The sequence below is a fragment of the Biomphalaria glabrata genome, chromosome 11 (assembly GCF_947242115.1).
Source record: "Biomphalaria glabrata chromosome 11, xgBioGlab47.1, whole genome shotgun sequence".
Classification (NCBI taxonomy): Eukaryota; Metazoa; Mollusca; class Gastropoda; family Planorbidae; genus Biomphalaria; species Biomphalaria glabrata.
Window position 1 is genome coordinate 13,508,270 of NC_074721.1, and position 27,321 is coordinate 13,535,590.

Consider the following 27,321-nt stretch of genomic DNA (forward strand, 5'->3'; position numbering starts at 1 on the left):
CATAAAAGAAAAAAAAAGCCATTAATGAATACATTTTGTATGCACAATGTAACAATTCATTATCTTTGAAATAAATTCCTTTTTTTTTAAACCGTACACCCACCCATAAAAATATGTAGCTAAACAGAACGTTAACCCTTAAAATGCTGAGCTGTTTTACAATGAGTGCATAAAATAAGATTCTGATATTCAGAGATTAGACTATGACACGAGTCTTAGGGGGTTAATACACTTTGACCCCTACCTAAAAATATCAGCGATTTAAAATTTAGATCTAATGTGTTCTATTTTATTTTATTTTTTTTAGAGATCATTCTTAAATGTACTTTGTTCATCCCTTTCAGCTTTTTAGATTTCAGTCTCGGCAACAGCAATAAATGTAACTATGAATCTGTTCAAGTCTTTGATGGAGCTTCTTCAACAGCACATCTTCTAGGCCAGTACTGTGATACCAAAGTTCCAAACTTTCTGATGTCAACTTCTAACTCTATCAGGGTGACATTTACGACTTACGGCTCTTTTGCTAGAAAAGGCTTTCTTGCTTCATTCTTGGTGCATAGTAAGTACTGCATATCAGCATTCAAACATTACATACATACATACATACATACATATAAACGAGCTACGTCACTGTTTAGATATTCGTATATATGTTTATTTTGTCCGGAACACTCTTAAACTCCTCAATAATACATCCCGCAGTACAAAGCTCCCCCTCCACCCACGCAATTTTCTAGCCTTCAAGTTCTAAGTCCTTTTTAAAAATTCTCTTTCATACTATATCCTACTACTTTGAATTTTTGCTTTACAATAGTGGACTACTTGTAGATCAAGATGTAGTCGCTTTAAGATTGCTCCACACACAGCCGCTTTCATAAAGATATAAAAACATAATCACAATGAATTAAGGATAATCCCTCACTTTCACTCTGACAATTTTACCTTTTACCTTTACCTATCACTTAGTCTGTTGGACCGTTGGGGCACCAAGCAAGATTTGTCGACCGTCTTTCTCCATTCCTCCCTGTTTAAATCCTCTATCAATGGTAGGCCCGTCCATTCTTATATGTTGTCCTACCATCGCCTTCTCTGTCTGCCTCTTCTTCTTTTTCCTGGTACTGTTCCCTGATGGAAGGTCTTTGCGAGCCCCGTGGATCTTGTAATATGGCCATATATTTTAAGCATGCCTTTCTTTACAATAGTTAGCAGGTCATCATGGGGTCCCATCGCTGTAGTAACCCTGTCTCTAATCTCTTGGTTTGTGATGCGGTCTTTGAATGTGATACCTAAGATCCTTCTGTAGCATCTCAATTCCTTTGCTAGGATCCTCCTAGCTAGCTCTGCAGTCAGCGTCCAAGACTCGCTAGCATACAAAAATGTGGCCATTACCTACACCTAACATCTAAAGAAAAATTCCATTAAAGATCTAGATCTGTGAAGAAATATACATACGTATATAACAAATTGTACAGTGTTCATAAGTGCTTAAGAAGAAGAAATGGTTGTTTTGTATTTAAAAAAAATAAAATGTTGGCTTTCAAATACATAGTTGGTAGAAATTACGAATAAGTTGTCCTAGGCTTCAGTTCAGAAGAAATATATTAAATTTTCGTATTTTATCGTCCTCGGTAGGTGTAAGAATTAGTGATTCTAATTATTATGAGTGATCTGGAACAAAAATGGTATATTGTAGATAAATATATAATTCTAGGTATACACACAGACATACGAGATAGTTTTAATTATCAAATTAAAATGTTAAATTTTAATACATATAAAAATATTTGTTGAACTTTAAAAAAAAACAACTTATTGTTATCTAGTCGAAATCATGTACAAAGTTACTTTATTCAGAAGAAAAAGTCTACATTTAAGCCCCCAAAATACCGACCTAGTGCATTGCTATTGTTACGTACATATGAGACTTTTAATGATACAATAATAGACTCATATATGGTAGATTATGATGACTTTAATCTTGAGTTACAATTAATAATGTGTCAACAATAACTTTGTTTGCATTCCTTCATTTTCGGATTCCATCTTCTCTCCCTTTCAACACACATTCGCACCATTCCACAGTCACACTATGCTGGGCACGTCACAGCTATGTTGATTTATTTTCTTTGTCTTTGCTTCTAATGTCCAGCTTGTTCCAATTTTACTTATGGCACCGGATGTTCTCAAACTTGCACGTGTAACCAGACCAACACTGACGACTGTGACAGAACTAGTGGCGTCTGTTTCTGTAAGTCTGGATGGACAGGCTCAAGCTGTGCAGAGGATAAAAACGAGTGTCTGGCTAAAAACGAAGTGTCCGTTTGTCCACCTAACTCTGATTGTACGAACACAGCAGGAAGCTATATCTGTACATGTCGACCTCCTTATGCTCGCAATACTTCAGGCCAATGTCAAGGTTAGAATTTAAAAAAAAAATATATTATAAATTTTACAAAACAATTGATATATTAGTATTGACAGAATAAAGTAGATTTTGAAATCTAATATTTATTATTAAATTTGATGATGATAATTATGTTAGTAGTTATGTTGTGCATATTTCTTGAATATACATTTTTTGTTCTCAATTTAGTTCTCAACAACTGTATAAGAAACGCCGCCAAGTGTTCCCATACATGTTACATCAACAGTGCAGGAAAAGAAGCATGTTTTTGTCCAGATAACTTGGTCCTTGGAGTAGATAAATTCAAATGTGTTGGTCAGTATTAGTTTAAACTCTTAGAAAAAATGATACATATATTTAGATTATCTTTTGTTTTCACTGTCGTAAACTGAACGATCCATAACTCGCTCTGTAAAGAAAAAAGATGAAGTGTGATTTGTTTGTATATACTAGCAGTACACACAGGGGGCTACGCCCTTTGATTTATTCTCTGGCTTTGCTTTTGTTTTTTTACGTCCGTTACATACCTTCCTTTTCTATTGTTAAAATTTTAATAAACGGGCTACATCTTAAGGACTCTCCTAGCATACTTTTTAGCACGTGAATTATGTTCTCTCTTTATCTTTCCTTTTCTCTCTCTCTGTCTGTCTCTCTCTCTGTCTGTCTCTCTCTCTGTCTCTCTCTTGTAATAGACACACTAAAACATGAGCTTCAATAAACACAATGATTTTATTAGTCTCTATTTATGTTCTTTACTCCAGTCACTTGTTCTCTAAACTGACTTCCTTTTACACACAGTCCTGACACACTAATGTTCATTCAACCATGTACACTTCAACCAGGTTCACTGGTCATTTCATACACAGACACACACTGCACTACCAGCCACTCAAAACACATACACTTACTATTACACACACTCTCTCTCTTTCAATCTCTCTCTGTCACTCTCTCATTCGTGAACCTACATTTTTAATTTTTATTTTACCCTGCGATTTGTAATTTCTCCGACATAGACATTTGACTTGATTTGGAAAGACCCCATTTATAAAGCCCTCCACGACAAACATACGCACATCAAAATATACCATATGCTACTTTTCAACCGTACCCCCCCTTCCCCCCCCCCCCGAACCCGTTCACACTTTTCTACCCTTTTTTTTTTTTACTATAAAAACCTTTAACTTTGTTAGCATCCTCCGATTGATCGACCTTTCGCCACACACTTTTCAGCTTGTGAATTCTATGTCTAACACCTTTGGCTAATGTTGCCAGTTTTCTCATCCTAAGGCGAGCGATGTAGCTATTATACAGCACAGACGTTTTTTTAGACCATCAGTTTCAGACCTAGAGAGGAAAGAAATGCATTTTCAGAAGGCCCAAATTAATTTTGTTTTGTGTCTAGCGAAGGTCGAGGCAGCCTTCCCTATGCGTTTTTTTATCTCCTCTTCTAGAAACATTTCATCTTGAAGTGTGGATCCCAGATTTACGGCATCCAGCTTGTTATCGTCTATGAGGTTCGAGGGTGGTCCCATAACATTTGTTTTCTTTGTGCTAATAGTTAAGCCAGACAAGTGATAGGATCATAGCGTATTGACTAGTCCAGGCAAGTGATAGGATCATAGCGTATTGACCAGTCCAGGCAAGTGATAGGATCATAGCGTATTGACTAGTCCAGGCAAGTGATAGGATCATAGCGTATTGACCAGTCCAGGCAAGTGATAGGATCATAGCGTATTGACCAGTCCAGGCAAGTGATAGGATCATAGCGTATTGACTAGTCCAGGCAAGTGATAGGATCATAGCGTATTGACCAGTCCAGGCAAGTGATAGGATCATAGCGTATTGACTAGTCCAGGCAAGTGATAGGATCATAGCGTATTGACCAGTCCAGGCAAGTGATAGGATCATAGCGTATTGACCAGTCCAGGCAAGTGATAGGATCATAGCGTATTGACTAGTCCAGGCAAGTGATAGGATCATAGCGTATTGACCAGTCCAGGCAAGTGATAGGATCATAGCGTATTGACTAGTCCAGGCAAGTGATAGGATCATAGCGTATTGACCAGTCCAGGCAAGTGATAGGATCATAGCGTATTGACTAGTCCAGGCAAGTGATAGGATCATAGCGTATTGACCAGTCCAGGCAAGTGATAGGATCATAGCGTATTGACTAGTCCAGGCAAGTGATAGGATCATAGCGTATTGACCAGTCCAGGCAAGTGATAGGATCATAGCGTATTGACTAGTCCAGGCAAGTGATAGGATCATAGCGTATTGACTAGTCCAGGCAAGTGATAGGATCATAGCGTATTGACCAGTCCAGGCAAGTGATAGGATCATAGCGTATTGACTAGTCCAGGCAAGTGATAGGATCATAGCGTATTGACCAGTCCAGGCAAGTGATAGGATCATAGCGTATTGACTAGTCCAGGCAAGTGATAGGATCATAGCGTATTGACCAGTCCAGGCAAGTGATAGGATCATAGCGTATTGACTAGTCCAGGCAAGTGATAGGATCATAGCGTATTGACCAGTCCAGGCAAGTGATAGGATCATAGCGTATTGACTAGTCCAGGCAAGTGATAGGATCATAGCGTATTGACCAGTCCAGGCAAGTGATAGGATCATAGCGTATTGACTAGTCCAGGCAAGTGATAGGATCATAGCGTATTGACTAGTCCAGGCAAGTGATAGGATCATAGCGTATTGACCAGTCCAGGCAAGTGATAGGATCATAGCGTATTGACTAGTCCAGGCAAGTGATAGGATCATAGCGTATTGACTAGTCCAGGCAAGTGATAGGATCATAGCGTATTGACTAGTCCAGACAAGTGATAGGATCATAGCGTATTGACTAGTCCAGGCAAGTGATAGGATCATAGCGTATTGACCAGTCCAGGCAAGTGATAGGATCATAGCGTATTGACTAGTCCAGGCAAGTGATAGGATCATAGCGTATTGACCAGTCCAGGCAAGTGATAGGATCATAGCGTATTGACCAGTCCAGGCAAGTGATAGGATCATAGCGTATTGACTAGTCCAGACAAGTGATAGGATCATAGCGTATTGACTAGTCCAGGCAAGTGATAGGATCATAGCGTATTGACTAGTCCAGGCAAGTGATAGGATCATAGCGTATTGACTAGTCCAGGCAAGTGATAGGATCATAGCGTATTGACTAGTCCAGGCAAGTGATAGGATCATAGCGTATTGACTAGTCCAGACAAGTGATAGGATCATAGCGTATTGACTAGTCCAGGCAAGTGATAGGATCATAGCGTATTGACCAGTCCAGGCAAGTGATAGGATCATAGCGTATTGACTAGTCCAGGCAAGTGATAGGATCATAGCGTATTGACCAGTCCAGGCAAGTGATAGGATCATAGCGTATTGACCAGTCCAGGCAAGTGATAGGATCATAGCGTATTGACTAGTCCAGACAAGTGATAGGATCATAGCGTATTGACTAGTCCAGGCAAGTGATAGGATCATAGCGTATTGACTAGTCCAGGCAAGTGATAGGATCATAGCGTATTGACTAGTCCAGGCAAGTGATAGGATCATAGCGTATTGACTAGTCCAGGCAAGTGATAGGATCATAGCGTATTGACCAGTCCAGGCAAGTGATAGGATCATAGCGTATTGACTAGTCCAGGCAAGTGATAGGATCATAGCGTATTGACTAGTCCAGGCAAGTGATAGGATCATAGCGTATTGACCAGTCCAGGCAAGTGATAGGATCATAGCGTATTGACTAGTCCAGGCAAGTGATAGGATCATAGCGTATTGACTAGTCCAGGCAAGTGATAGGATCATAGCGTATTGACTAGTCCAGACAAGTGATAGGATCATAGCGTATTGACTAGTCCAGGCAAGTGATAGGATCATAGCGTATTGACCAGTCCAGGCAAGTGATAGGATCATAGCGTATTGACTAGTCCAGGCAAGTGATAGGATCATAGCGTATTGACCAGTCCAGGCAAGTGATAGGATCATAGCGTATTGACCAGTCCAGGCAAGTGATAGGATCATAGCGTATTGACTAGTCCAGACAAGTGATAGGATCATAGCGTATTGACTAGTCCAGGCAAGTGATAGGATCATAGCGTATTGACTAGTCCAGGCAAGTGATAGGATCATAGCGTATTGACTAGTCCAGGCAAGTGATAGGATCATAGCGTATTGACTAGTCCAGGCAAGTGATAGGATCATAGCGTATTGACTAGTCCAGACAAGTGATAGGATCATAGCGTATTGACTAGTCCAGGCAAGTGATAGGATCATAGCGTATTGACCAGTCCAGGCAAGTGATAGGATCATAGCGTATTGACTAGTCCAGGCAAGTGATAGGATCATAGCGTATTGACCAGTCCAGGCAAGTGATAGGATCATAGCGTATTGACCAGTCCAGGCAAGTGATAGGATCATAGCGTATTGACTAGTCCAGACAAGTGATAGGATCATAGCGTATTGACTAGTCCAGGCAAGTGATAGGATCATAGCGTATTGACTAGTCCAGGCAAGTGATAGGATCATAGCGTATTGACTAGTCCAGGCAAGTGATAGGATCATAGCGTATTGACTAGTCCAGGCAAGTGATAGGATCATAGCGTATTGACTAGTCCAGGCAAGTGATAGGATCATAGCGTATTGACTAGTCCAGGCAAGTGATAGGATCATAGCGTATTGACTAGTCCAGACAAGTGATAGGATCATAGCGTATTGACTAGTCCAGGCAAGTGATAGGATCATAGCGTATTGACCAGTCCAGGCAAGTGATAGGATCATAGCGTATTGACTAGTCCAGGCAAGTGATAGGATCATAGCGTATTGACCAGTCCAGGCAAGTGATAGGATCATAGCGTATTGACCAGTCCAGGCAAGTGATAGGATCATAGCGTATTGACTAGTCCAGACAAGTGATAGGATCATAGCGTATTGACTAGTCCAGGCAAGTGATAGGATCATAGCGTATTGACTAGTCCAGGCAAGTGATAGGATCATAGCGTATTGACTAGTCCAGGCAAGTGATAGGATCATAGCGTATTGACTAGTCCAGGCAAGTGATAGGATCATAGCGTATTGACTAGTCCAGACAAGTGATAGGATCATAGCGTATTGACTAGTCCAGGCAAGTGATAGGATCATAGCGTATTGACCAGTCCAGGCAAGTGATAGGATCATAGCGTATTGACTAGTCCAGGCAAGTGATAGGATCATAGCGTATTGACCAGTCCAGGCAAGTGATAGGATCATAGCGTATTGACCAGTCCAGGCAAGTGATAGGATCATAGCGTATTGACTAGTCCAGACAAGTGATAGGATCATAGCGTATTGACTAGTCCAGGCAAGTGATAGGATCATAGCGTATTGACTAGTCCAGGCAAGTGATAGGATCATAGCGTATTGACTAGTCCAGGCAAGTGATAGGATCATAGCGTATTGACTAGTCCAGGCAAGTGATAGGATCATAGCGTATTGACTAGTCCAGGCAAGTGATAGGATCATAGCGTATTGACTAGTCCAGGCAAGTGATAGGATCATAGCGTATTGACTAGTCCAGACAAGTGATAGGATCATAGCGTATTGACTAGTCCAGGCAAGTGATAGGATCATAGCGTATTGACTAGTCCAGGCAAGTGATAGGATCATAGCGTATTGACCAGTCCAGGCAAGTGATAGGATCATAGCGTATTGACCAGTCCAGGCAAGTGATAGGATCATAGCGTATTGACTAGTCCAGGCAAGTGATAGGATCATAGCGTATTGACCAGTCCAGGCAAGTGATAGGATCATAGCGTATTGACCAGTCCAGGCAAGTGATAGGATCATAGCGTATTGACTAGTCCAGACAAGTGATAGGATCATAGCGTATTGACTAGTCCAGACAAGTGATAGGATCATAGCGTATTGAGAACGCTAAAAGCTTGAAATTGCGCTAAACAAAAGCGATTAATAAAAAAATATTTCTAATCGCAGTCATTTATTATTGTTAGTCTAGATCTATTATCTTAGATCTTATATAATACAGACGTTACTTCAAAAAGATGTTTACGTCCTACGCGTCATGCATTTAGTCATGCATATTAACCAATGACTCAAATTCTGCCAAGTCACTGGTTTTCCTGGCTAGATCAGGCAACCCATTCCATGCTCTAATAGCACAAGGGAAGAAGGAGTATTTGTACAAATTTGTCCTAGCATATGGGACGAGGAATGTGCCTTTATCTTTGTGTCTTTCAGAGTATTTTATTACTAATCTAATTACATGACTGATCCAAACTATTTGATACACTTAAAATGCACTTTATTTAAAAAAAATATTTGGATTTTGTTTGTTACAAATCAAGTTTGAGAAGATACGATAAATACGCATCAAGGTCATATTGTGTACATATATGTTATCTATAACTTTTTAAATACTTCAAATAGATTATTTAGTCTGAGAAATGGGATCGAGATTTTCAACAAAAAAAAAATCAAAAAAAATTACGCTACGCTAAATTACGTTAAATGAATATATGGAGATGCTGTGGCGGGAAGGTAAAGCACTTGGAACCAGAAGTCCCGTGTTCGAATCCTGGTGAAGACTTTAGGTTGACCACTTCGGGGGTCGATTTTTAGTTTGTTTTTCCACACTAACTGTCTTTGTAACCTTTTTTTTTTTTTTTTTTTTTGTGATCTTTTAGTGCCATTCTATAGCCACGGTCAGTCTTCTTCTGACATTTTGATCAATCCTGCCAATAAAAGTTCTAATGGGATGTACTTTAGCAAAGTCACTTTGAGTGAATACACTCCGTTTGGAAACAGATTATGGAAAGAGGCTTACGTAAGTATATTTTAAATTATATTTCTTTTATTATCCAGGTCATAGTTTGAATTTCATTGATTGACTTATATTAAATTCATTAATTTACATACACACCATGCTTTTTTTATTAGTTTACTAAGCAGAAGCTAAAAATATTGAGTTTATTTCAAATAATTGTTAAAGCTTTTATTATTATTATTATGCTAGCGAGCATTTGAACGAAAAGGACACAAACGGAAATAAATAACTATCACACCCACAAGAAGAAAGCCGCAAACTATACCAATAAGTCTTAATTAGTTTCCCTTATAATTAATAAACCGAATACATTGGGCGCTCTAACACCACGACCAACAAAAGTCACAGAAATGAGGTCACCTGTTACTAGAGGTTGTAAACACGCCGTTTCATTTTTTAGTCAACGATACGTAGAATGGTAGCATTAATAGAACAATTAAAACAAATACTCACTATTTTTAAGGTTAACTTAGTTCTAAAGAGTTTAATGATTTTGCATTGGTTTATTGGGCAGATTTTCAGTAATGGAGTCATAAGTTTCTCAACCTCCGCACTGTCCAGAGATCCAGATTTCAAGCTCACACTCTCCCAGGACAACTATATCATTGCTCCTTTCTGGTCAAAAATGGACGCCACTGAAGGATCTGTTTACTATAATCTCTACGAGAAATGTGATGAGGTCACTTTTAAAACCCCAGGAAACAGTTCTTCGTCCCCCTTCAAGGCTGTGGTCATGGAAAGAGCCGCTGCGGACATCAAATCCTTTTACAGCTTGACAGATTTTGATGTGAATAGAGTTTTAGTCACAACATGGATAAATGTACAACCCGAATCTGTAACGGTAAAAAAAAAAAACAATATAAATTAGAAAATCTTTTGTCTTTAAAATCTTATATTTCCATTTTCTCTATTTTTTCCATTACTCATTTTTTCTTTCTTTTATATTCATTTGTCTTCTTTCTTCTCTCTCTCAATTCTCTAAAATACTTCTCTCTTTTTGTTGTCTCCTCTCTTAGACGCTCTCTTTTTCTAAAATGTTTTCTCTCTTGCTTTATCTCTTTCTCGTCTCTCTCATTCTCTTCCTCAGCCTTTCTGTTTAAAACAACTCTCTAATATTTAATTCTGTGACTATTTGCTGTCTATATCTTCCTTTATCCTGGTTTATCTTTATCTTTTCATTCATTTACAAATCTCTAATTTTTAATTATAATCTCTATTTTTGTTTTAGGTATGTATGTGTCACGAGTCGAGACTTTGACCTATTTTGACCAGTTTCTAGAAGCCCAGGTCATGTCAGTGCTGACCAGAGTAAAGAAGTTAATTTTAGTCAGCAAATCAGAAAAAGAGGTTAAGTGGAAAAAAAGCATACGTCAGCTTCTAGAAGGTCTCAAAATTAACTTGTTTACTCTGGTCAGCACTTGACCTGGGCTTCTAGAAACTGGTCGAAATAGGTCACAGTCTCGACTCGTGACAGTATGTTTTGTCCTACTGGACTTAGCAGGGCTAATGGGGGGGAGGGTCGGGCCTCAAACTTCTACCCAAAATAAATAGGTTCAAACGTTACCTTTCCCCTCCTATTTATAAAAAAAACTAAAGCAAACTACAATCAGCTAATTCCAAGAGAATATTAAAGGCATCTCTCTCAATCTCTCTCTGTTGATGGTATGTTATATGGTGTGAAGAGTTGTGCCCATGTATAGGGGACACTACTCGGGTAGCCAAGATGGCCGATTAAAGCTGTTTGTTATGAACTGAAAGTGTTCTTATTTCAAGTTTGTTTATATTCAAGTATCTATCCTAACATGGTGGCAGCGATTTACACATCTAATAAAGGTAAACGATAACCTAGAGAAGCTTAAAGAAAATATAAGAAATCAGTAACTAAAATGGCTACTGCTAACAGTACCGCAACCGCTATTGCAAACAGGCAATATGGCGGCCAATTGGAAAAGATTCAGAAGAGACTGGGATAACCCTGAAAAGGCCACGAAACTCACAACAGAGACAGAAGAGATACGTGTAGCAACACTAATGACCATAATTGGAAGTGAGGCAGCAGACGTGTTTGATTCATTTGGAAAAGGGCAGGAGACAAAAATAATGGAAGTTTAGAATAGTTTTGAAGAGTTCTACTTTGGGAGAACGAACGAAACCTATGAGAGATATGTCTTCAATACGAGAAGACAAGAAGAGGACGAGAACATTGACTCGTACATAACTGCCCTGAAGAAACTGGCAAGCAGCTGCAATTTTGATAAACTTGAAGAGAGTCTGATTAGGGACCGAATTATCTTAGGGGTTAGAAGTGAACACTTGAAGATGAAACTGTTGCAAGATGATAAACTAACCCTACAGAAATGCATAGATGTGTGTAGGATATATGAAAGATCACAAAGACAAATGAAGGATATTAGAGAAGGAAGAGACGAACTTTTGGACAAACCAACCATTGAAAGAATCTCAACGTCAGGCCCAAAATACAGAAAGGAATATCAACAGAGTGACACGGGGCCAAGACAAAGGAAAACATGTACATTTTGCAAGGGCGACTATGAATACACAAAGGGAAAATGTCCGGCCTGTCTGTCTGGTAAAATGTTTGTACACTTTATATCTCCCACACCTAATCTCGGATGAAGTTGAAATTTTGCACATATGTTTTTTGTACCTGACAAAACAAGAAGCAATAAACAAATTTTTGAATTAGTTTTGTTTTCTAACAAAGAAAAGAAATATTACTTGACAAATGTGGTGGAAAAGTTGAATGAGTTCCATTGAGTAGGCTTGAGCCCTTGAGTACTAATTACATGACTGATCCAAACTAATTAATAGATTACATTTAATATAAGTTTTGTTTATATAAAGTATGTTTTTCTTGTTAGTTTTAGATCTAGAATACATGTCGATCTAGATAGTTTTCTAAGAAAATAAAACTTCAAATGCGAATGACTTAATACAAATATCACTATGGTGTTATAAATCACTTTTGGTTTTATATCTAGTCTAGTGTCTAGAGTAGTCTAGACCAGGGGTGGGCAACCTTTTTGGATCGAGGGCCGCATTTCTTTCAATTTGGGAATGGCGGGCCGCATATCTATATACAACTTAGAAAGATACTCTAGCTAACTTTTAATTCATAGTTACACTGTATTATATTCACGTTTCTTTTTTCCTCACTCCACGTTAAGGAATCACAACAATAGTTAGCAATTAAAAAAAATTTTTTTTCAATCGCTGTTGTCTTTTTATATTACAAAAACCCCGCTAATATACAGTTGTACTTAATGTGCAGTATTTTACTTTTTACACTCGTGCATAATGTTCCGAAACTGTAAAACTAGCCTACTAGTTGTTACCTTTGTGACTGCTGTCAAATTACAGTCAGTCAAAATCAACAAGTAATCATACTTTTCTAGTTTCCCCCCACCCAAAATATAATGCTTGTTCACTGGATGAGACAAAATATGTTCCGGAAGTTAAATGTGGACGAGCGAAACTTGCCCTTTTGGAGCATCACCAGACAATGCTGAGCATGTCCTTCAATGGTGCATACTAAATCAGAGACCCGAACAGGACCTTGGCCCAAGGCACTCCTATAGAACCAAAAATATTCGGAGAACTGCCTGATCTGGAAAACATTGCGCGGTTCATCTTAGATACTGTTCTCAACCCTTCAACATGTAAAATGAGAACAAAGAAGAAGAAGAACAGATGTATGTGTACACAAATAGTGTGAACAGCAGCACATTTTTTAAAGTGTTGACATACAGATTCTGGCACCCATAAGACTCCTGTGGAGGTACTGACTGGAGATTCTCTTTGCTCGGAGTTATGTCCTCTGGAGCTAAATCAGCTTCTGCGCTAAACGGTGAGCTAATTGTATTGAAAACCGGTTCTTGACGTCTTAAAATTTGCTTTTATAAATTGCAAAATTAAGGAATCTAAATAAGTGTTGTACTTTTAATCATTTCACTAGAAATAATTTCACCTTTCAGCAAAGGAAAATGACAAAACCTGTATTCTTTTGCTTGCTTGTAGAGTTGGGAAGACCTTGTTTGAAAAGATTTAACATCCATTTACATTTCATATGCAAAAAGCTCATAGCAATGGCAATTATGAAACATGAAATCTGTCTTCCACGCTTTATTAGAAAAATTGGTAACAAAATATCAGCCAGTGTCCTTCAAGTAACGTAACAATTTCTTCCTGGAGAGTTTATATTGTTCTCGTTTACCTTACCCCATGCAATGATAGGGGAAATTTTGGGTTTAATTTATTCATAATCGGAACTACCTGAAGTTAATAATCCCCTATCTCTAATAAATTTGATTTATCGAAAAGTATAACTTCTGAAGTTGATATTTTATGCAGCTTTGTGCAAACTTTCCTGTTTAAAGTTTGTGGTTGGGATATTTAAAAAAAAAACACACCACTTTCGAGCTCCACAAACTGTCGCCCTTGTCATCTTGTTCCAAGCATACCCAACATTCAACACAGTTCTTCATAGCAATGGATAAATACTGATCAGAGATTGTGTCTTGAATTGAGTATATTGATGTATAGCCAATAAGCATAGTCTTCGTTTGATTGAAACTTTTTATAATGGCAGTTTCAATAATTTATATTTATATTATTTTTAATATATTTGCATTTTTATATGCATATACTGTGGGCACACCTGACTTCTGTAGATGTCGGCGGGCCGCATAAAACACTCCGGCGGGCCGGATGTGACCCGCGGGCCGTAATTTGCCCACCCCTGGGATGAATAAAAAAAAAAAGGAAGATGGAATGTCTAGAATTAAACATTAAAAGTTTAAGCAAAATAAAGAACAAATCCGTGTCAATAAATATTAGCCTGTCGAATTTATGAATACGATACCGTGAATAAAAAAATCATTTCGAGAAAAAATAACCGCTGCCGTTCCAATCGTAAAAGTTGTTTAGTTGGACTAGGCACACGGTAAGTAATAACAGGCGTAATGGACCTCATTCACCAATAGTAAACAAACAATATTTAGTCACGTGATCATATTAATAAAACAACGCAAAAAACTGTCATGTGACTGCCACTATGTATTAAAATTAGATCGTAATTTGTATAGAAGAGATAGAGAACCACGTGGCAAAATATTGTTTGTTTACAATTGGTGAATGAGGTCCATTTGACGCAAATATGTCTGCGATTTACATTAAGTACATTAAGACTCTTTGTAATCTTAGTTTGTTTTATTTTTTTTTTTTATAAAAACTCACATATGTTAATTCTGTTTTTCCTTCCTTCAAGTCCACTACTAATGCAGAAACGACCAGCTTTCAATTAGTGTACATCAGTGGTCACAGCAAAGTTAGAGTTGGTTACACTTACCAGTTCAGTGGTAAGAAATCTATTATTGACATCGCAAATATGAAATGTTGGCTATTTGGCATAAGTGCCCCCTTCCGTGCAATACACATGATTAAATAATTGTTTACAATCAATGCTGCTCAAACTTGCCCATATTACCCCCCCCCACCTGACAAAAGAATTGGTTTGCGAGCCGCGCCGCCGCCCGAATGCCTTAACCAGTAAGAATGTCAGTAAGCGCCGCCATATTCACCAGTAAGGTCGGCCAAATGTTTTTCTGCATTTTGATCTTAACAAATTCATTTGACTAGCACCTAGCACGCCTTTTCCTCCAAGTAAATATTGTCAGCTTTAAGTAATGTTATATTGAGAAGGGGAGGGCCAGATTGACTCTAAAGTGTACGAACAATTCAAGGTAACTGTTGCACATGCAAGTTTGTGATGAAATTAATCGTCATAACATACTTTTGTTTAACAAAACTTCCTGTAACGCATTGGTTTTGTCCACTATTAACTGTCTAACAGAACATTAGTACAAAGAGACATATTGGACCTTTTTTGACGTAATAAAGAATGGGTGGAATCACGTTGGCGGTGATGTATTGAAGTGTGTACTTTAAACTAAAACCTGAAGGACTTGAAAAATATTACCACTGTGAATCATGTTTGAAAATGTGGTATGAAATACAGGTTAGAGATATAACATTTCTGTGTCTTAGAACTCATTGCTGAGCTAGTCCAGACTTATCTACGATTGTATTGTTTAGCGTAAAACTCTAAGTACGCTCGGTTGGTTTGAATCTTGACCATTTTATAACAATGCTTGAGAATCCGTAAGTGGCTGAGAATCCGTGTTTTTTTTTTTTCATAAAAATACACCATTTTTACAACTATTCACTATTAATAGTAACTAACACGACAGCTATCTAGTAAGGGAGATGTCAATTACCATATTTTAAACACATCTATGCTAACGGTCTTAGATTTGTGTAAAAAAAATATTTTTTTTTACTAATTTATTGCTAAGTCAAATAGGTTCTATCATACTAAATACTATATTTACAAAAACAAAAAAAAAGTTTACTTCTTTTTTTGAAGAGAAAAATCTCTTTAGTATGCATATAAGTGGAACACAATTTAAAACACCATTTAATAAGTGATTTTTCAATTCATCGCGTGAGCCGCAGCATCTAACACAGAACATGGAACACTTAACTAAAGGATTTAAAAAATATTTTTTTTACGGAAATGTCTTTTTTTTTTTTCTTGAGGCTTTGAATAAAAGATTGACCCTTTACAAAATTAGATCAATTAGATAATCATTATAAGACATCAGTAAGGCCAGGTTTACTTCTAACTTTACCTTCACTTTCGCCTATTCCTTGGTCTACTGGACCGTTGGGGCACCACACAAGATCTGGAAACCTTCTTTCTCCATTCTTCTCTGTTATTTGCCTTTGGTAAAATATCATTGTGATATTCTTTCTGAAAATATTGAAACCTGCCTTTTTACCTTCCTGGATGGACCACTTCAGGGGCCGATTTTGAGTTTGTGTTTACACACATACTGTCTTTGTAAGCCTATTAACTCTGTTTTATTACTAAAAGTATGTTATTTTCGGTCATGTAAATGTATTAACTATGTTCTGATGTAATATAAAAAAACAACAAGATTTGTTCTAATACTGTAATCCCTTTTTATTTTTTATATCCTAAAGACCAAGAGACTGCGTATGTGATATTTATCTATCAACAAGATAAGATGAAATGGCAACCGAAAGAAGGAAGGATTATCAAAGCTGGTTTTGTAAGACCAGAGTCTGGTATCACTGACATTGCCCTTACTGTTGATCAGATATATAACCTTGATCATATGATTGGAGTAGGATCTGGTAGGTGATACAATATGAAACTGTATTACATAATCTTTGCGTTATACAGAAAAAAGATTGACTTAAAAAAAAAGATACAAGTTTGCTATATCTGATTATATTTTGCAAAACTTATTTCATATTTTTTATCAAGACTACTTTTAATATTTCTTCCCCCTCCCCTATACACACACACAAACATAGTGAACACATTTTTTAATGCATTTAAGGTTCCCGGTCACTTCATCCCCTGGCCATTTCATCCCCATGTTATTTTATCCGCTGGTCATTTCATCCTCTAATCCGTCAAATAATAATTGTAAAAAGTATGAAATTAACAATATTTTATTTATTTATTTTTATTTACATGACAAAAACAATAACACATTAATAAATAAGAATAGAACAGAATGTCATTAAAAATATTTTTAAAAATAACATGTATAGATATAGAATTATGTAAAAATTGTTTTTGCTTGTTAATTGAAATCAATAAGTTAGGCTATTTGCTAGTAGGTACAGAAGACGATTCTTTGATTCGTATTGCTGTGCATCAATTGTAATTTCTTGAACATTGTTTGCGTATTGCTTGAAGTTCGCGTTTATTAAATTATATAAAACGTGATATCAGAGTTTCAAATGACACGCTCATATTTAAGAAAAAATGATTGACAAATAAAGTGAAAGATGGTCTTCAGAAGATAAGTTATCAGCGGCAAGGTCAGAAGTAGTCTAATTGTTCTCATCTCTCCAAAGATTTTCCCTACTTCCACCACACCTTGGACTTTGATCATTACATAACTCAATATGCGCAGGAAAATATTGACATCCCTACAACAAACAGAAAGAACTAACTAAATACAAACTCCGCATTACACTATATCTACTTATTGAAATATAATCTTTCATTTCTCAACAAGTCTGAAGAGAGTTGGGGAACACTATATACACTCTAATAACATGCCAAAAAATATCAAAAACTATTCTAAATAAACATATTTATACATTAGATGAAACGGGGGCTTAAAGGCAAAGTCTTAACAGCACAATTACACAATGATTAAGAAAAAAAATTAATTGGGGATGCAATGACCGGGGATGAAAAGACCAAGGATGAAATGACCGGTCACCGCATTTAAAAAGCGATCAAGTAACTGGTTTCCCAACTGGTCCAGACAAGTGATAGTATCATAGCGCATTTAGAAAGCTTAAAGCATGCGATCGCGCTGAAAAAAAACCCAGTGGTAAAAATATTAATAATAGCACATATTTGTCATTGTTAGTCTAGATCTATTACAAATTTAATCACTTGACTGATCCAAACTAATTGATACAATTACATCTCATATAAACTTTGTTATAAAAAAGTATTTTTATTTATTTATCTAGTTAGTCTTCTGTCCCGTAATGTCCTTAGTGATTGTATTCAATGTGTTTCTATAGTCAAACGTACATGTTCTTTTCTTATACATCTCATAGCTCTTTTTTACATCTGTTCTAGTTGCTTTGTTTTGTTAAGTTACGGATGTTCCTAACAGATTAAGCATATTCTATTATTGGTCAAACCAAGGTTAAATACAAACCGTTCTTGTCTGGAGAATCTATACTAAAGCTACAATGTTTTCACGAGCAGACGATTTGGGACATTTTTGTAAACAACTGACAGGACATAATTGAACATACCTCAACCGACAATTCTTATATCCATTTCAGCGAAAATATATTTATACTTAAAGAGAAAATTAAAAACATTCACACAATTGTCAGTCAGGGTGTTTCAAGGTTATTCGTCGTCACCGACAAGTGCTGGTTGCGTGTGTGTATCTGTATTTTATTTTTGTTATTTGTAAGTTGGTTGTGTTTGCATCAGTGATTCTGTTATACTTGGTGGTCAATATAAAGAGACCCGGTGTCATGCTGAACTTTATATTTATAGTACTAAATGCTGAAGTGAACAAGTGTAATTTATTTCCATTTGTTGGGACCAATACAATAATCTTTTCTTAGTATGCGATCACCTGCATCACACACAAGGCTACCTTGACCCGCGTCACCAGTACAGGTACAACATCTACAGGCATTGACTTATAATGCCTAGCCTGTGTATATGTAATTATGGGGGAGTCAAGGTTCATCCTGCCCGAAACATGGCAGGACTTAGGCGTAGGCGAAACAAGCTTAGGGCTTCCGACTGGCGGAAACCTCGCACAGGGCTCTAAACAATTTATTTTAGAAAAGAAATAGCTAAAATTGTACCCAAAGTTATTGTTGGAGTACTTACTTTAGGTCTTCAAACTTAGATCCTCCCGCGCCGTTTGGCGCATTGGATGGCAAGCTGTCTCCACAAAGATATGTGAATAGCAATGTCTGAAACCTCTTCCCACCTGGTGTCCAGTATTTTGTGGTCCTCCATGAAAGTGTTGAGCCAAGTTAGATGAGAATTTACCTGTTTGCGCTTTTGGAGTACCGTACACTATATTGTAAATAAATTTGATATTTGACCTGCAATTTTTTGTTTGGGGGGGGGGGAGGGGGTTAGAAGATAAAGAGTGTGTTTCTTCGTAGACTAATGTGGTGTAACAGATGTATGTCTAAAGTACCTTGATAATCCTAGATGCTTGAGTATCTTGTAAGTTTTATTACTGATGCGAGTCCTATTAGTAACACATACTTCGCTACCAGACAATGTACAATAACCAGCAGGATCAATGCACAGTAGCTAAGTTCACTCGAGATGAAATTAGAATAACGAATTTTAATGCAGAATGGGCCTCAGCCGAGTAAGTCACTAAAACGATATTATCCCTTCAAGAGTCTAGCAGTAACTGTCCTAAAAGTCTACGGTACTTATCTCAAACCCAATGCCTATGACGTCACTAGAAAATGTCGCTTTCAAAGTCAGTCTATTATAGTGCGTTCCTAAACTAAACTAAGTGTCTAACAGTGGCTATAACTTGTGAATGTACCTTTATGAAGAGGTTTAACAAGTTCATTGAATCGTTTGTATCGAATAGGCGAGGAACAGAGTTATTTTAATGCAGAAGAAATTCTAGCAGAATATTCCAGCAAAGTTTTTTGCTTTTTGTCTCTCAATTTTTCTATTCCACTCTTTAGCATCTGTTTAAATCCCTGCGTGATTACACGTTTGACTGTTTAAGATAAAAATTGTGATTTGTAGATGATATCAAAATAGGGTTAATCCTGGAAGAGACCGATCCAGTAATATGATGCACATTGGTCTGAAAGTATCTATGGGTCAGTTGCGGTAACATTGTAACTATACAATACTGTATAAGATATTAAGTACTGATTTGTAAACTCTGAGTCATGTCAAAGATTTATCTGTGTCATACACACTCACCTGACTTTTATAGGACTATAAGAAATATTAAAATATGTTGTTTGTTAATGGTTTGGATTGAAACTCTCAGCAGCACTGCATAGGGGTTAGGCGATTTCGTTATTTTGAAACATGTGGCTGGTTTACACAATAAAGTCTGTAAAAATATTCTATAAAAGTTAGAGAGACGGACAATCACTTTTACGCCACTTACTGTTATCTGTAATGGTAATTTGTACATCTTCATTGGCAAATAGGGTAACTGCCTACCTAGCATTCAGCCCAAATGCCCATATAGCCAGCCTAACACTTAATGTTTTATTTGACTTCATGTTGATTTAAATTTTCTGGATCTTTTTATTCGTATATCTAAATCTTCTACGTTTTCGAATTGGTTGAAATTGAGCCATATGTCTTTTTTGTCCTGGGGCTGAAAATGCTGATGCAAATACTTTATCTAGAATGGTTGCTTTAGTTTGATTATCATTATGTGCTTAATTATCTTCTCTTTTTATTGGCCTCTTCTTGTTGTTTCCATGTTCTTAAATTTAATCTACGACCACAGAGTTTTTATTGTTATCCTTAGGTATGATCGGAACGTGGACATACGAGGTCTCCAAGCTGATCAGTTCCACTCAGAAATGTCAGAGATACACGTGCGGCCATGCAGAACTGCTGACTAACTCCAAGTACAAATCAGATGTCGACCAGCTCTACAAGTGTCCATGTACTGTTAATCTGCTGGACAGAAGATGGAGGGTGTATGAGTCTCGTGGAAAGGTCGAGTGCTACGCCCTCAGTTCTATTGTTAAATCTAGACTCTTACAAGACAACACAAGAAACAGAGTGAGTACTGTAAAAATAATTAAAATATTGTTTTATATGAAAACAAGTGGGAATGCTATTAGTGGGTTTTAGGGATTTCTAGCTTCTGTCAGTTCTCAAATTAAAGTTATCAAATTATGTTTTTGCAATTGGATTGGGTTTATTAATATTGTGTCAACCGAGCGGACTCACTAACCAAAATGTATATGCTTGCATTTTATACATTTTTTTTTTCTGTTTGTTAACCCATAAAAAGTTTGCGCATTCCTAAGCTTTCGTATTACTGTCTCATTTGATTTTATTATTTAATTTTCATTACTTTACGTTTTAATTTTTTTTTTACATTAATGTAGATAGCGTTTAGGGGCGTGATGGCTGAGCGGTAAATCATTTTGCTGCCGAAGAGGTCTAGGGTTCGAATCCTGGTGAAGACTGTTTTTTTTTTAATTTGGGGATATCTAGGTCGCCACAGAGCCCACCCATCTCTAATACGTAACTAACCTTGTAAGGGAAAGATAAGGTTGTTTGCTGTGCTGGTCAGATACACGGAAGAAATGTACATCATCTGACCCATGGATCACGACGTCTAACGTCTAAAAGGGATGCTTTACTTTGCTTTCGTAGCTAGTTACTGTCTGGCTAGTGCCCGCCCTCTTAACTAACAGAAACTTGCTCACAAAAGATGTAATCTGGATTGTAGAACTGGACAGCACGTCAGGCTCTTTCTTGTATTTTAACATGCATTATAATTACATTTAAGAGCGTCAAAAGTAAACAAATGGACTTCTTTCTATTATAGAATTTCATTTTAAAGGTTTATTAATCTAATCAACTAGCAATATAGCAATGACTTTGTACACACGACGCTGAGTATTTTCCTTTTCTTATCACTATTAGCAGTGACATTTTGATTGGTGATGTTTTCTTGTGTAGAACTGAATAACCGTTCAGTGATTTGATTCACTAATTGAAACAGTGCCACCTAAAATTCTCTCGTACATTTAATAAACCTTCCATTCCCTTCCCCTTACTTAGTCTGTTGAATTGACTAGGCACAACATTTGATCTGTCAACCTTCTGTCAACATTTTTCACTGTCTTTTGCTAGGATTATAGCCTCTTGTATGGACAGACCCGTTTTTCCCTTGACGTTGTCAACTCGTCGAGTATTTCATCTGCCCCCCCCCTTCTTTATTCTGATAATGTTCTCTTCAGAATAGTCTTTGTCAGATCTGAGAATCTGAATGAATAGCTCTTCGGTATTATCTTGAGGTTATTAATGAACACAATTAAATCATTATTATTTAATCCAATAAAAAATGCAACACAATCGCCACCACAATAATATCCTACAAATGACAAACGACTGGGTAACCATAAAGCATATAGAGCAATTGGGACCCATAGTATACATATGGTTTTTCTGGTAAACATCTTCAATGTCATAAGCCCATAATCCACTTCCTATGGATTTAGCCAACCTAACATTCAAATAACTCACTAACTTAAACACCTCGCATAGTAGTAGTAGTTGATTATGATATTATCCCTGGTCTATCAGACCATGAGATCATAAAAATACACAGTCAGATAAAAGCAGTAGCCAATACAAAACCCAAAAGAAAAATCTTACTCTGGAATAAATGTAACCTAACACAACTACACCAAGCTGCATTAAACTTTCAGCAAACATTCTTATTAGAAAAAGACATTAACCAACCAGTCGATGACCTCTGGAATTTCATTAAAAAACCATCTTAAAAGCATTATAGAAAATCATATACCAACTAAATACATATCAAACAAAATAAATAAATGCTGGTTTAATAATAGACTAAAGAAGCTTTGTAAACAGAAGGAAAACCTCTATAGAAAATTTAAAGAAACTAATGCAGAAAGAGTTTACAAAAAGTATATAAAAATTAAACACTTAACCCAAAAAGTAAGCAGACAGCTGCAGAGTGAATACATAAACAATGTAATATCTAAAGATAACAACAAAAACCTATGGTCATACATTAAGTCTAAGAAAATGGAAACAACAGGCGTAGCGCCATTAAAAGATGAACATAACATAATACATAATGATAATGAAACTAAATCAAACATTCTAAACAAATACTTTGCATCAGCATTCTCAGCCCCAGAAGACAAAGACATATTACTGAATTTGAACCAAGTAGACAACATAGAAGATATAGTAGTACAAGAAAATGGAATTCAAAAACTATTAGCCAACACCAAACCAAATAAAGCTTCTGGACCTGATGGTATTCCAGCTAGATTACTCAAAGAACTAAGTAATGAGCTAGCCCCAGTGTTCAAAATACTCTTTCAGGCTTCACTTAACCAGGGCAGAGTACCAAAGGACTGGAAAGAAGCTAATGTCACCCCCCTATTTAAAAAAGGAGAAAAATCTGACCCAGGAAACTACAGACCAGTATCACTTACCAGCATCACATGTAAAATCCTAGAACACATAATATGTAGCAACATCATAAACCACTTAGACAAACATAATGTCCTCACACCATACCAACATGGCTTTCGGAAATATAGATCATGTGAAACACAACTAATAGGACTAATTGATGATTTTTCAAAAGGTTTAGATAATAGTGAACAAATAGATGCTATCTTACTAGATTTTTCTAAGGCTTTTGACAAAGTTCACCACCATAGTTTGCTTAAAAAATTAAAATATTTCGGCATTAATGGTCCACTGCATCAGTGGATTAAAGACTTTCTGATAGGGAGAAAACAAACTGTAATAATAAATGGTTCTAAATCAACACCGATAACAGTAAACTCAGGTGTACTTCAAGGAACAGTCTTGGGTCCACTACTATTTTTAATTTACATACATGATTTACCAAATTGCATTACTTCAGGAACAAAAGTCAGATTATTTGCAGATGATTGCATAATATATAGAACAATAAAAACAACACAAGACACAGATATTTTACAAAGAGAATTAGATGAATTACAGAAATGGGAATCAAATTGGAGCATGTCTTTCCACCCAGAAAAATGTCAGTTGTTAAGAGTAACAAAAAAACTAAAACAAATTAATTCATGGCAAACCAGTAACACAGACTAAAAACGCAAAATACCTAGGTGTTATAATAAATGAAAAACTGTCATGGAATCCACATATTGATGAAACTACAAAAAAAATCAAACAAAGCATTAGGATTTATTAAAAGAAATTTCTATAAATCAAATAAGAAAATAAAACTAAAATGTTATTTAACCTTGGTTAGGCCAATAATAGAATATGCATCCTCTGTTTGGGACCCCTCAACTCAAGAAAACATTAAGAAACTAGAACAGACACAAAATAGAGCAGTGCGATTCATAACAAACGAATATTCACATTTGACTAGAGTAACACCTTTAGTAAAATCACTAAATTTAGAAAGCCTTCAGGACAGAAGGCTCAAAAGTAAAGTAGCAATCATACATAAAACACTGAACCATAATCTTCAAATACAAAAACAAAATTTAATAAAATACTCTGAAAGACACAAAGATAAAGGCACATTCCTCGTCCCATATGCTAGGACAAATTTTTACAAATACTCCTTCTTCCCTAGTGCTATTAGAGCATGGAATGGGTTGCCTGAGCTAGCCAGGAAAACCAGTGACTTGGCAGAATTTAAGTCATTGGTTAATATGCATGACTAAATGCATGACGCGTAGGACGTAATCATCTTCTTTTTTGAAGTAACGTCTGTATTATATAAGATACGAAGATAAGCATATATACATATTTATACAGTTATTTTATTTTTCGATTAATCCATTAGAATTGTACACATTCCCAGGCTGACTACCACCCGCTTAGTCCTTTCATCACTTATGCTGCTTTATATTTTTCTCCTTAAAAGTAACTTTCATAAGAGTAGCAAAAGTTCAGAATAGTAGGTTAGAATAGTGTTGTACTTATGACTTTTTTATCTCTAGTTAATATCATGTTCTAATTTCTGTCTTCAAGCTTTGCTGCTACCAAAATAGATATTCTCACAGCTTCATAAGTCTAGCACAATACGATGAAAATCGCAGAAAGTCGTCAAATATTCATAACTCTCCGCAAGCTGGTCACATACTCATAAGTGACCCGTGGTCATGGTCTACCCACAGCTCCAAGGCCGTACAAGACAACGTCCAGGCTAACAGGTGGTGCTGTATGGAAAGTCTCAGTTCTTTTCTGTGTGAACGATTTAATGCTGTCTTCCCGGATATGGAGTGTACTAACGATATTCCTTACATACCTTGTACGTAGATAAGTCCGTATATACCTCGTATGTTGATAATTATAAATAACTCTATTGAAAATATAATTAAGATAAGATAATTTGTATTGATCCAATCAAATGGAAATTCAGTTTGACTACAATTGATAACCTCAGCGTAACCACTGTAACAATAACATTATAGATGCAAATACGAACAACATTCACACACGAAACACATACACACTCAAACCAGGGCTTTATGAATTAGACTTCTATGAACTTCTTGATGATTACAGATGATCTCGTAACACTCTGACCGACAGCGGGATGAAGGAGTCTTTAAATCTTTCTGTTTTAGTCCTAATGGAAAGGAGACGACCACTTCGTTCAGATCTTATGTAATAGTGGTTTAATGGGCGAAAGTTATCTTTATAAGATATAGTTTTTTTTACTCTAAATTGCTATTTAAAAATATATTAAATCTATCAAAAATGAGTAGCTCCTGCATCTTTGTGAGTTTGTCAAACATTCTCACGCACTAACAGGCACACACATACACACCCAACAAAGAAAGACAAAGAAACAAGGATTTGGTTTCGGGACTTTGGTGGGACAACAAGAAGAGCAAGACTTGTGTAAGTCAAGAAATGGAGATCTCCTACTTATAGATAACAACGTTCTCAATGATTTTGGTTTACTTTCTTGACAGCACACATTCTGGGAGATCCTCATTTCATCACTCTGGACGACTTGAACTATACAATGAACGGCTGGGGAGAGTACACGCTCATGGACATCCCCAGCAGAAGGTTTCTTCTACAGGTAAGAAGAATTGGCCATGGATTTACTTATTTTGCAGCTCAGTGAGTTCTGATAATGATTTATTAGAGGTATTCAGTTTAAAACAATGCACAAATGTGTACGCAAAGACGACGAAATATATAGTATTGCTTTTTAGAGAATGTAATTTAAGATGTTAAATTTTTTTGTTTCTTTACGCTGCAGTGCTAATAAATGAGTCATGCCGGATTTTAGTAATGAGTAGGCTCTTGTTTGGTTGCTCTGTGTTTTAAAGAGTTTGGGTTTAAGTCTCGGGTTCGATTCCTGTTGAAGACTGGAATTTTAAAGTTTGGGATCTTTAGGGTGCTTCTGAGTCAACCCAGCTCTAATGGATACCTCACAGTAATAGTTGAAAAATAAAGGCGGTCACAGAAAGAGAAGACCTTTACATCATCTGCTCCATCTCCATATGTCGCAAGGTCTGAAAGGGGAACTGGCTATTTGGAAAAATTGTTGCGGAAGTCATTATCCTCTTCAAGCTTTCAGGATATATGCAATTTAAACAATCAAACAGTTTGTCATATTGGTGAATAAAGAAATATAAAAGCTGGAAATTTAAGCTTAAATTTGTCATTTTCTCATATTTAATTTAATTAATAATTTGTTAACATAGATATATTTTTTATATGTGGAAGCCACCATTTAAGAGTAGGGCCCATGGCGGTTGCACGGTCTGGCGCTGTAGTAAATGCACCCATAAAAACAGAGTAAGCTCCATGCTAATGCCTTAGAGAATGGAGATTCAGTAATATTTAAACCTTTTGTTAGATTCGAAATTTGTTACAAAAAATAATAAGTATAAAAATGTTTTCAAACTTCCTTAATAAAGGTATTTTTGTTTTTTTACCTTCAGGGTAGAACTGAAAAAGCCGAGACTAGCAATGGCATGAAGATCAATGCCACGATCTTTTCTGCCTTCGCTGCCAAGGAGGGAGACAATCCAGCTTTCCAAGTCAAGTTATCTCTGAACAAATCAGGTACGACTTTCCTTCACTACCTTTTTACTCTAAGATTATCTATATTTACTTCTCTAGTGGGGAGGTGTCACTTAGAAGTATAGCCAACGATGGGAGCTTCTGAGTCCACCCAGCCACATGACACCCTCGTTATGTAGGCAACAGAAAGAGATGACCTTTACATCATCTGCCCTATAGACCACAAGGTCAGAAAAGGGACCTTTTTTATGAGCAAAAGAGAATTACGAAAACTAAAACTCAAATGTGAATATTTTTGTGTTTTTTTTTTCCATACATTTCTTTATCCCAGCGACTCCCAGGGTGCTATGCTATAATGCAAACTAAAGTTAAATAGACATACATTTTAATACTTCTTGTATATTCTCAGCAATGATTATAACGGCCAACAACAAAGACATTACAAACGACTTTTATAGACTGTCTAACTACACCCTGGTCACTGAGAGCGTTGGCATTCGTCGAGAGAACATTCTGAACAAAATTGTTGTCACCGCTGCCTTCCCTGCAGGTACGATTAAGTTGATTTAGCACACGCTACAAGTTTTTTTTTATTATAAGGGAGTTAACAAATAAAATACATGATTATCTCTTTATTATTGATTACTCCGCTTTGTAGAAGTTCGATAAGCCACTACATTGTAAGTC

At 36.6% G+C, this 27,321-nt stretch overlaps 1 protein-coding gene across 2 annotated transcripts in view; it reads left to right on the top strand.

Annotated features, from left to right (window-relative positions):
- Positions 1-27,321, top strand: part of LOC106071225 (mucin-like protein) — a 43,723-nt gene that overhangs the window by 3,664 nt on the left and 12,738 nt on the right. For both annotated transcript variants that reach the window (XM_056003696.1, XM_056003695.1), the window contains exons 3-14: positions 345-559; positions 2,150-2,416; positions 2,594-2,719; positions 9,097-9,236; positions 9,751-10,077; positions 14,524-14,614; positions 16,302-16,475; positions 20,381-20,640; positions 24,619-24,898; positions 25,569-25,681; positions 26,553-26,676; positions 27,044-27,184. In XM_056003696.1, the coding sequence (XP_055859671.1) occupies positions 345-559; positions 2,150-2,416; positions 2,594-2,719; positions 9,097-9,236; positions 9,751-10,077; positions 14,524-14,614; positions 16,302-16,475; positions 20,381-20,640; positions 24,619-24,898; positions 25,569-25,681; positions 26,553-26,676; positions 27,044-27,184 (2,258 nt within the window). The remainder of the gene's footprint in view (positions 1-344; positions 560-2,149; positions 2,417-2,593; positions 2,720-9,096; positions 9,237-9,750; positions 10,078-14,523; positions 14,615-16,301; positions 16,476-20,380; positions 20,641-24,618; positions 24,899-25,568; positions 25,682-26,552; positions 26,677-27,043; positions 27,185-27,321) is intronic.